We start from the raw sequence: 11,421 nt of genomic DNA on the forward strand, positions 1-11,421 counted from the left end.
TTTTTTTTTTTTCATTTTAACCATTCCAATGTGTGGTGTTGCATTGCATGGCCATTTTAATTTGCATTATCTTCAGTCTAATGAGGTTATGCACCTTTCCAAATGTTTACTGGCCGTTTTGTGAAGTGCCTGTTAAGTCTTTTTCCTGTGTTTCTATTGGTAATCCCTTCTTTGGAAGATTATGTAGATCAGTAAACATTTTATTGAGTCAGCAATATGAACATGACTGTGAACAATTTTTGTTTTAAGTGTTTGATGGGAGACCATCAGATTGCCTGAAAATGGGATGTTCTTTAAGAAGTACACTATCACTCAGGAGCCAGAGACCTTAGTACAGTGGTTCTTAATCATTGCTGTGCGTTAGAATCTCTAATGGAGCAACACCAGAAATACTGATGAAGCACATCTGGGCTGGGGCCCTGCATCTGTATTCTTCAGAAGCTCTGCAGATGATCGTAGTGCACATCCTAAGTTAATTAAACCACTGCCTCAGAGTGAGACTTCATTGGCATTGTCATCAGGGAGAGTGACAGGTAAATAACAATCTTAAAAGAAAAAACTCTTAGTTTCTGTGTTTAGCTTAGTTTTAAATTTTGTTAAAATTTTTGTTTTTTTAATTAAAAACGAACACTTTTGGCTATTAAGATCAATGCTGTAGACATTTACCATCATATCTGAAAATTTTAAATTCACAGTTTAAAACTTGTTATTATAGAAAATTCCAAATAAATACAAAAGCAGAGGGACTAGTATAATGAAGCCATTGTATCCATTACCTAGCTACCACAATTATCAACACATGACTAGTCTTGTCTATACTCACCTCTGGATTATTTTAAATAAAGCCGAGACACTTATCATTTTATCTATAAATATTCAGTATATATCTCTAAAAGGTAAAGTCTCCTTTAAAAAAAATACTACTGTATCATTATTACACCCTCCAAAATGAACAATGATGCCTTAATTTCATCAAGTGGCCAATGTGGTTTATTATTTGGGTTTTTTTTTTTTTTACTATTTTTTTATTTGAAGCAGGATCCAAATGAGGTCCATACATTTGTGATTGACATGTCTTTTGAGCTCCTCTCTTAAAACAGGGTTTCCTTCCTTCCTTTTTTTCTTGCTCTTTTGTTCTTGAAGAAGAAACCAGGTTGGTTTCTGTAGAGTCGGTCCTACAGTTTCTCACGGTCTGGATTTTGCATTTCTGTGTATCACTCATATTAATGTATGTAGTTGTAGATTGTTTGTATTTCCATAAAGAGAAGTTTACTCTCATGAATCAGTTGGTTATCCACCAGACCTTATATTGACATCTTTTCAGTCATCTGAAGATAATTCTACAGTAGATTGCTCAAAAGGTGCTCATGGGTATGTTATTCCCATATTCACAAGAGTATATGGTTGTGAGGGTTAGTTTGGTTGTATATAAAATCCATGACTTACATTTCCTTTCTTTGCATACCTTAGTTATGTTAGTTACCCTGTTGTCTTCTGACAAAAAGCATTGCTGTCTAAAAGTCTGATGACAATCTGATTTTCTTTTCCTGTGACTTGGTCTTTTTAAAAAACTTGGGTGATCAAATGATTTTTTTTTTCTTTTCATTAAAGGATCAGTGTTTCTAGATACCCTTTCAATATGTAGTTCCAAGCTGTCTTTTATTTTAGGAGAGTTCTTTTGAATTATTTTTGGTATTTGTTCTGTATTATTACTTTGGTCTTCCTCTTCAGGACCTGCCATTCAGATATATCTTCGCTGATCTTGTCTGTCACTTTGTAAACATTCACTTTATCTCTTCTTTTTTTAAAATAAGCTTTCTTGAGCTCATATACCATAAAATCTACCCTTTTCATGTGTACAATTCAGTGGTTCTTAGAGTATTCACAGAGGTATGCTCTATCACCAGTATCTAATGTTAGAACATTTTCAAATTTCAGAAAGAAACCTTGTACCCATTAGCAGTCACTTCTCATTTCCCTTTCCACAGTTCCTGGAAACCACTAATCAATTTACTTTCTATCTCTATGGATTTGCCTGTTATGGACAGTTCATAGACATTTCATGGAATCATTCAACATGTATACTGGCTTCTTTCACTTGGCAAAATGTTTTCAAGCATCATCCCTTCATATTAATACTTCTTGTATCAATATGTCATCCCTTTTATAGCTGAATAATATCCTATTGTATAGATATACCACCTTTTGTTCATTTATCAGTTGAGGAACATTTGGGTTGTTTCTACTTTTGGCTATTATGAATAATGCTGCTGTGAACACTCATGTTTTTTTTTTTGTTTTTTTTTTTTGAGACAGAGTCTCACTCTGTTGCCCTGGCTCGAGTGAGTGCTGTGGCGTCAGCCTAGCTCACAGCAACCTCACACTCCTGGGCTCAAGCAATCCTACTGCCTCAGCCTCCCGAGTAGCTGGGACTACAGACATGCGCCACCATGCCCGGCTAATTTTTTCTATATAGATTTTTAGTTGTCCAAATAATTTCTTTCTATTTTTAGTAGAGACGGGGTCTCGCTCTTGCTCAGGCTGGTCTCGAACTCCTGACCTTGAGTGATCCACCCGCCTCGGCCTCCCAGAGTGCTAGGATTACAGGCGTGAGCCACCGCGCCCGGCCAACACTCATATGTTTTTATTTCTCTCGGGTATTTACCTAGGAGTGAAATTGTTGGGTCATATGGTAACTAATTAGCATTTTGAGAAACTGCCAGAGTGTTTTTAAAAGTGGCAGCACCATTTTACATTCCCACCAGTAAGGGATGAGGGTTCCGATTTCTCATATTCTCACCAACTTTGTTATTTGCTGTCTCCTTAATTCTAGCCATCCTAGTGATATGAAATGACATCTCATTGTGATTTTGATTTGCATTCCTCTCATGACCAATGATGTTGAGTATCTTTTCTTGTACTTAATTGGCTATTGTAAGAGTTCTGGGTACAAGTCACTTATGAGATATATGGTTTGTAAATACTTTCTCCCAGTATAAGTTGTCTTTTTACTTTCTCGATGGTATGGTTTGAGCACAAAACTATTGGACATAATCCAGTTTATCTACTTTTGTCCTTTGTGCTTTGGCTTCATATCTAAGAAACTATTTGTCAAGTTCAAGGTCATGAAGACTTACTTTTATGCTTTCTTCTTAGAGTTTCATAGTTTTAGCTTTTCCATTTAGATATATGATACATTTGAGTTAATTTTTATGTGTGATATGAGGAAGGAAGAGGTGTCCAACTTTATTCTTTTGCATGTGTATATCCAGTTGGCCCCATTTGTTGAAAAGACTATTCTTTCCCCCATTTAATTGTCTTGACACCACAGTAACTTTGTATGGGATTTGACTGAGATCTTTTGCTTATTGTCTACAACGAAGTGAGTTTTTCTATACTTTTAGAAGGGAGAGAATGGGCAAGGATAGCTTTCCTAGTTTCATAGTTTAGGTTAAAGCTCTCTGTCCTGTGGTTTTTGTGAACTGGAGGTACAAATGTATCTTATATTTTCTGAGATGTGTGCCTTTTCTGTTCCTCTCCACCACTTTCCTATGTCTCTTTTATCCTGCATTCCACAACCTGGATTCTCCTCCCAGCAATTTCTCTCCAGCAAGACTTTGTCTTGGAAAGGAGCTTTGGTTTGTTAATTTTGAGAGTTTATATGGCCCAAACTGTACCATGAGACCTTAACTTCTGTTGCATCACAGTCTGCTTGCATTTACAAATGACCCTTGAAGAACACAGGGGTTAGGGGAACCAACCCCTCCACGCATTTCAAAATCTGCATATAAACTTTTGACTCACCCAAAATGTAACTACTAATAGCCTAGCATTGACCAAAATCCTTACCAGTAACATTGTCGATTAACACATATTTTATGGTCTGTATATTAATATTACATATTCTATTCTTATAATAAAGTAAGCTAGAGAAAAAATGTTAAGAAAATCATAAAGAAGAGAAAATATATTTATTTACTGTTCATTAAGTGGAAGTGGAGCATCATAAAGGTCTTCATCTTTGTTGTCTTCACGTTGAGGAAGAGAAGAAAGAGGAGAAGTTGGTTTTGCTGTCTCAGGGGTGGCAGGGGCAGAAGAAAATATGTGTAAGTGGACCCACACAGTTCAAACTTGTGTTGTCCAAGGGTAACTGTATTTATATTTGGGATTGTGCTAAAATCCCCCCGGTTTCTGCTGCTGTTCTCACACTGGTCCACCATACTGTCCAGTCAGCATCTGCTGTTGACTGTGAGATTTTCTGATCTCCAGCTGTCAGAAACTCTTGTGCCTTCTTTCCACTTCTTCAGGGAGATTTAGAGGAGATTCATAAAGTACACTACCACTGCTGTCATCTTCCCAGAATCTTCTCATTGACAAATGCTTTTGAAGCATGTCCTATTCCTTTTTTTTTTTTTTTTTTTAAACAGGATGGCATCTACAAGTTAAAAAGAAAATGCAACCCAATAGTTGATTCTTAGTTTAAAACGCCAGGTAATTCTGTAGTAAAACAAATTGTAGGAAGTTTTTCTAGGCTGAGTTAAATATCATAAAATGTTATGCCTGTTGAATGTGTGTCATTTTTTTACCAGTGATAAGTAGTTTAATGATTTGTGTGTATGTCATATTTTGACTGTGCTAAGAATCAACTTTTCCCTTTCAGAATAACAAGCCTTTATATTCATTTGAAGATAATTCAGACTATGTTTATGATGTTATGTGGTCACCCACCCACCCAGCCCTATTTGCCTGTGTGGATGGCATGGGGAGACTGGATTTGTGGAATCTCAATAATGACACAGAGGTGAGCAAGAAAATAACAAAAGTTGCACTGAAAAATAGAAAATTGGATATTTATTGAATAATTTGTGAAATTCCTTTTATCCCAAAGAATGTAAAAGGGCTCTGTGATTGTAGTTTCATCACAAAGAAACCAAATAAGCTTTGTACCCTAAATAATAAACAGCATGCTGTGCAGAACTGAAGGGAGAAATAATGTTGCCAAGAGCACTGGGGCATTTCCTTTTATTTCTGAAAAACACTGTCATGTCTCTAATGTCCTGGCAAAGTCTCATTCATAAGGCAACTGGGATATTTTTCATTCATAGGCTGGAAAACAGATAATTTTAGACTATTGAAATATGTTAACCTTAATTCTGAATTCCTAAATTATCTCTTAGCCTTGATAGGATTGTATATCATCCATAAATATTAGTTTTAGCCTGACTTATTTGAGTGGAAGAAAAATGTATTTTGATGACTTTTTCCGCGAAGGATTGAAAACAGTGTTGCTGTCACTATAAAATGAATATAGAGAATGTGAAATTTCCTAATTGCTATCCTAAAATCACTTATTAGCAATTAAATTTAACTGCAGCTATCATTTATTTTTAGTCATATGTATTTTTACCAGCTTAGAGAAGCTTAAAATATTCTTAGAATTCTATATTGCTATTGGTAGTAGAAGTAATGTTAGCAGTTCTATCAGTAACAGTTGTTGAGAAGAAAGTCACTCAGTGCCTTCTCCTAAAGTTTCTTCTTTTCAAACTAATTGGTACCATTTTATTTTCTTTGGATTTTGGATTTTGATCTTAGAGATTTGTGGTTACAATTAAATGTGGATCTTTCCTGTAATAGTTAAAGAATATATTGAAATATAATTTTTCCTTTGTAATGATTTTGGCAATCTAGGGGGTTGAATTAATCATTTGGGGATGACTGATGTCAATTAGAAGGATTAATTTTGTCAGATTTCAAAAAAAAATTTAAATTTTATTGTGCTTCTAGTCTGAATCAAACACTGAATATTTGCTCTGTGTATAGCAAATAAATCTTTTTCCTCAGCATAGAAGAGGCATATCAGATTCCAGGGGGCTGTTGCGATTATGTTGGTACCTTCATCTTGCCTCCCTCCAGCCAGTTCATGGGAACAGGGTTTGGAAAGACTCATACTGCACCTTTAGTATGAACTGTTCCTAGGAACTGTCGATCAAATATAGGTTTCAGCTGACAGAGATGCAAGCTACAAAGTTGATTCCTATCCTCTAAAACCGAACCATAATCTGTTTATAAGTGTTTTTGAAATGTTTTCTTTTTAAATGGATTTTGGCCATATGTTTTCAAACAGCTTGATTTCTTAAAGAGGTTTAAACAACAATAAAGACTCCTTTATTAAAGAGAAGATCTTTCAAAATGAAGTGGCTAGTCTTGGAAAATTTCTTACATAAGGACTTATTTTCCCAAACTATTTTCAAGGATTGGCTATAATGTCATTCATAATGTATCACTGAACAGGAAGAAAATTGGGAAAATTCTTTATCTATTTTCATCTTTGTTTTTAAAAATGTAGCCAGATTGGATGAAGAGTTACTGTTTTACATGTTTATAGAAATCTTGATGAAACTTTTAACACTACATTATATCTTAAATGACTTTAGGTACCAACTGCCAGCATTTCTGTGGAGGGTAATCCTGCTCTTAATCGTGTAAGATGGACCCATTCTGGAAGAGAGATTGCCGTGGGTGATTCTGAAGGACAGATTGTTATATATGATGTGGGAGAGGTATGGGACTCGCTGCCTATAATTTTGACGCATTTATGTAGTGGCATTGAAGTGAAGGTATCTTTGTGGCTAAACCTAGTCTTCAAGGTTCATGAATTGTACAAACCATATGATTGTAAAGATAAAACTTATTTTTACCACAGAAGTGACTGTTGAAATTAATTTTCTCTCTAAACTAGATGTCATGTGTCCCCATGCAACAGATTTTGAGGGTAATACAGTATGTTGGAAGTACCTTGTTTCTTGAAGCAAGCATTGCTGGAAATTAGAAATTCTTCAGAGAGAAGAAGTTCAGAGTTATAGGTAGACTTTGGGGTTTTACAGAATTGATACTGATACTGAAGATTTTATTTTCCTGTATCTGTCAATATGTCAGGGCCATGTGGTAGAAATCAAAAGTAATATGTTTGAGAGTTATCTGATGACAGTGTGAAACATGTACCTCGAATCTTGAGCCTTGATGCTGAGCCATTATAATTGAATCCAACAGGATGAGCTGCAGCCCTCTCATCTTTGGCGCTCTGATTGGCTGTACACGATGCTCAGTATGGATTTCCTCTTTTTTAGCCTTGACTAGCACCATAGTACTTTTTCTTTTGCTATGCCTCTTGATTCCCCATTCTCTGTGGATACTACACAGCCTCTAACAATTGGATCTGGTAGAAAGTAGATTGAATCATTTAGAACAGCCAATTGAACCATCTTCACAGGTGGAAATGTTCTGTATCTACACTGTCTACTATAGTAACCATGAGCCACATGTGGCTATTCAATACTTAAAATGTGGCTAGTACAACTGAAGAAATGAATTTTAAATTGTATTTAATTATAATTAATTTAAATGTAAATAGTCACATGTGGCTAGTAGCTGCCCTATTGGATAGTGTAGATTTAGAACCAGGCACATACCTTTGCCACACTGAGTGGTTTCTGCCCTAACATGGCAGTGTCAGACTCCTATGATATAATGGCAGTTATCAAAAATATTTATTATTGGACTGTCTGTTTGGCAGACACATCACAAGCCTCTTTTCCCCTTTTGCTATTGGTACAACACTAAAGTAGGAAATAATAGCATAGCTTCTGATGAAGGAATTGTGGTATCAAGACAGGTTATCTTATGCTCCAAACAAAAATAAATACTTGTAAGAAACCAGCACTTATGAACTATGCTTCCAAAATTATTTCATACTAGGAATGGTGCAAGAATAAAGTAAAAAATTTAAGGAATTTCTCCCCACCAGGAAAACCCATGAGATTGGGCACAGGAGTTATATTTACAAAGCATCATTGTTATTCTTTCTTGCACTGATGGTGATAATGGCAAAGTCATTTCTGAGATTGTCACAACATACTTCACAAACATCGTCTTTTGTTTTGAAATGTGGTAAATTATTGTTATACAGTCCCTGTAATTATGGGAAGGCCATTCAGGTCAATTATTGCTTTTTAATGGAAAAATTATTTGAAAACAAACTGAATAATAGAGGGTAAGATGATGTTTTATTTCAGTGTACGTAAAACACTGTCTTTCTTTTAACAGCAGATTGCTGTTCCCCGCAATGATGAATGGGCACGGTTTGGCCGAACACTCGCAGAAATTAATGCAAACCGAGCTGATGCAGAAGAGGAAGCAGCTACCCGAATACCTGCTTAGTTCCTGAAAAGGGGAGTGTAGCCTTAGTGGAATTGGGGAGGGTCTTAAGTAGATCCTAAGACTATTTGCATGCTTCTGTCTAAATGATAACTAAAAGGAAATTTCATGGATTAAACTATGGGTTTAACGCTACAAGGAAATCTTACAATGTCCCTTTTTATATAACATGTATCTTGTTTTGGATTTGTGTCATTTTTAATACAGCTGACTGACTTTACAGAATGCAGCTTTTTAGGAATTCTAATACACAGGTGTATATTTGGTATTAGTTATTTTGAAATCTTTTCAACTTATAACATTATATACAGTTATTTCTAACGCACAGATTAAATAAGTTCTGCATATTTTTAAATAATCACAATTCCCTGTTATATTGGTAATGTTCTCACTAACAATATGTAGGAACATTGTTTATTCTCAGCTATAGCATGCGTATGCCTATCCAAGTTCCATTCTGACATCCTTTGTCTTTATAATTCATGTGGTAGTTATCTATAAATAAAAACAAATTTGTGCATTAACTTTTCAAATTTTCATTTTTACTCCTTGCAGTTTGAATTTTTCTGTCTCTTTTATAAAGTCTTTTTTCCCCCCGTATGTTTATTTAAGCTCCTGTTGTGAGCAGCCACCTCAAATCCTGTAAAGCTTTGTGCTTTACATATACCATACAGGGTTCAGATCTCTCAATGCACTCTGAACTGATGTTTAGATAATCTGTCAGTGAAAAAAATTTCCCCTAGGTTAACTTTTGCTTTACTACCTTATTTTCTTTCTATCTAAGATATATTTACTTTAAAGAATAAAGAGAAAGCTGCCTATTATTTTCACTGATTGAGATTACTATGTATGTGAGCTCTCTAGAATAAAATGTCCTTTGAGAGAAAATGATTTCATGGTTGGAGTAGCCATGAGGGAAAAGTGCTCAAATGAACCCATATTTTGGCATTGAATCAACTCCACATCTTGAGATCTGTTACCACAGCCTTGTCTACAAATCTGAAAGGTAGGTGACAGATATCTAAGAATTAGTATTGAAATAAACCTGTCTCAGGAATAGAGGAAAGGACTATGATCAGATTGTACTTTTATCTACTTTAAATTGTTCATTTCCTTGATCCTGACCCTTTGTCCTTCTAAAGTTTAACTGTCTTTTATTCAAAGGAATGTGAATTAGGAAGGAAGATTAGAAATCAGAATTTGAATTTTTTTTTTTTTTTTTTTTTTTTTTTTTGAGACAGAGTCTCACTCTGTTGCCCTGGCTAGAGTGAGTGCCATGGCGTCAGCCTAGCTCACAGCAACCTCACACTCCTGGGCTCAAGCGATCCTTCTGCCTCAGCCTCCCGAGTAGCTGGGACTACAGGCATGTGTCACCGTGCCCAGCTAATTTTTTCTATATATTTTTAGTTGTCCGATTAATTTCTTTCTATTTTTAGTAGAGACGGGGTCTCACCCTTGCTCAGGCTGGTCTTGAACTCCTGAGCTCAAACAATCCGCCCGCCTCGGCCTCCCAGAGAGCTAGGATTACAGGTGTGAGCCACCGTGCCCGGCCAGAATTTGAAAATTTTTGTTTTAATAATTGTAACAGATTTTTTGGGAGAAGAATTTCCAAATAATAGCAAAACTTCTTACTATGAGTATTGTATAGTATAGGGAATAATTGGTCAGGAACATCAGACATAAACTCTAGCTATAACTCTAGCACTTATGAGAAGTATGATTTTACGCAAGTCTGTGCATCATTCTTTTTATCTAGGAATTAAGTTTGGATAAAATGATTTCTGAATGTCCTTCCAGCTCTAAACTTTTCAATTGTAGTTATATCAGGCAATTCTCTACTTTTGTATATTCAGTTTTTAATTGCCCATTATATGCCAAAGATAGCATCTCAAGTTATCTCCTAGTAGCAATGTCTGTGAGTCAGAACTTCAGTTTTAGTAGAATCACACTGTCTGTGGGAAAATTCATGTACTCACTACTCATGTAGTTATTGTAGTTTTGCCCTCACTTTGTAAAAATGACTAAGAAAAAGGGAAAACATAAATGTTAAAACATAACGGTGACTAAGGTTGGAAATCGAGATGTGGAAATTGAGTCCGTGTTGCTCAGACTCAAGTTGTGTTCAGTTGTGAAAGGAAAGAATAAAAATGGTAAGTACTTGCAAATTATTTATCACCAAAAAAAGTTTTGCTTTTTGGGAATAATTTCTCCTATCCCCTAGAAATATGATGTGGACCTTTGCCCATTCATCTTTAGTCTGCAGTTTTAGGAATATATGAATTTATTTAAGGAATTACCTTTAGACTATATAATAGCAAAAGAGAAAAGTACTGAGACTGTCAATCTTTTGACAAGATAAAGTTGACTAAAAGTGTATCATAGCTCTTTATACTTTCAGAAATGAAAGCCTTACAATTTTAAAAATACCCAGTTACAGAAATTGTACCATATTTGTTATCAGTTATACTTTTTTTTCTGAGTAGGAAAACAAACTATAGCTTTTTGGCTAATTTTTAATTTTTTGTTTTTTTTCTTTTTGAATTAAAGATTATTACCTTTGTGTTGAGGAAGAATATTCAGTTTTTCAGACAGTAATTAACTTGCAATAAATCTCTTAAATATTTTTTTGCTATTATATAAACTAAATATTCACTGGTAGAAACTTTCTTCCTGCTTACAGATCCAGTGCCCTACAAAGTTTAGAAAATCCCTATATAAAATGTTGCAATAATGCTGAGATACTGCATCTTGAAGGAACGGATGACTTAAAATTTAGGGGGAGGAACCAAAGGAAAGTAGTTTTAGGGGTGATTGATACTAGTCTTTCAGTGTTGTAAGAATGTTGATTTATTCTATTCTGTACTAATATGGATAGACTGTAACCTCTATCACTTGAACCATATGGTAAGGAAGGACTTGAATAAATGAATGAAAATCAGCTGTGAAGCATATATTATCTTTTCTTTCTATTGGGCAATGTATTTTTTTTTTTTAAGTCAGAAAGCCACTTGTTTTATTTCTAAAGCTCTGTCGTAAATTTCTAAAGGATGCCAGTGATCACCTGCCACACTCACTGGGCAGTGCATTTTTAAATGTCCTTTCCACAACCCCAGTATTTCAACATTTGACATGGTAATAATTTTCTAAATGAAAAAGTTGTATAATTAGGTGTATGTTAAAGATAATAGAGCTCCAGTTATAGCTCCA

General features: G+C 35.0%; 1 protein-coding gene across 7 annotated transcripts in view; it reads left to right on the top strand.

Moving 5' to 3' along the window:
• DYNC1I2 (dynein, cytoplasmic 1, intermediate chain 2) overlaps positions 1–9,407 on the top strand; it is a 61,685-nt gene extending 52,278 nt beyond the window's left edge. For 6 of the 7 annotated variants that reach the window (XM_012650755.1, XM_012650758.1, XM_012650760.1 and 3 more), the window contains 3 exons: positions 4,661–4,801; positions 6,435–6,560; positions 8,104–8,730. In XM_012650755.1, coding sequence (XP_012506209.1) covers positions 4,661–4,801; positions 6,435–6,560; positions 8,104–8,217 — 381 coding nt within the window. In that variant the 3' untranslated portion in view covers positions 8,218–8,730. Of the gene's footprint in view, positions 1–4,660; positions 4,802–6,434; positions 6,561–8,103 lie in introns of all 7 variants that reach the window. The other variant, XM_012650761.1, reaches the window with a different exon arrangement.
• The last annotated feature ends 2,014 nt before the right edge of the window (positions 9,408–11,421 follow it).

This window comes from Propithecus coquereli, unplaced genomic scaffold (assembly GCF_000956105.1).
Source record: "Propithecus coquereli isolate 6110/MARCELLA unplaced genomic scaffold, Pcoq_1.0 Scaffold34, whole genome shotgun sequence".
Classification (NCBI taxonomy): Eukaryota; Metazoa; Chordata; class Mammalia; order Primates; family Indriidae; genus Propithecus; species Propithecus coquereli.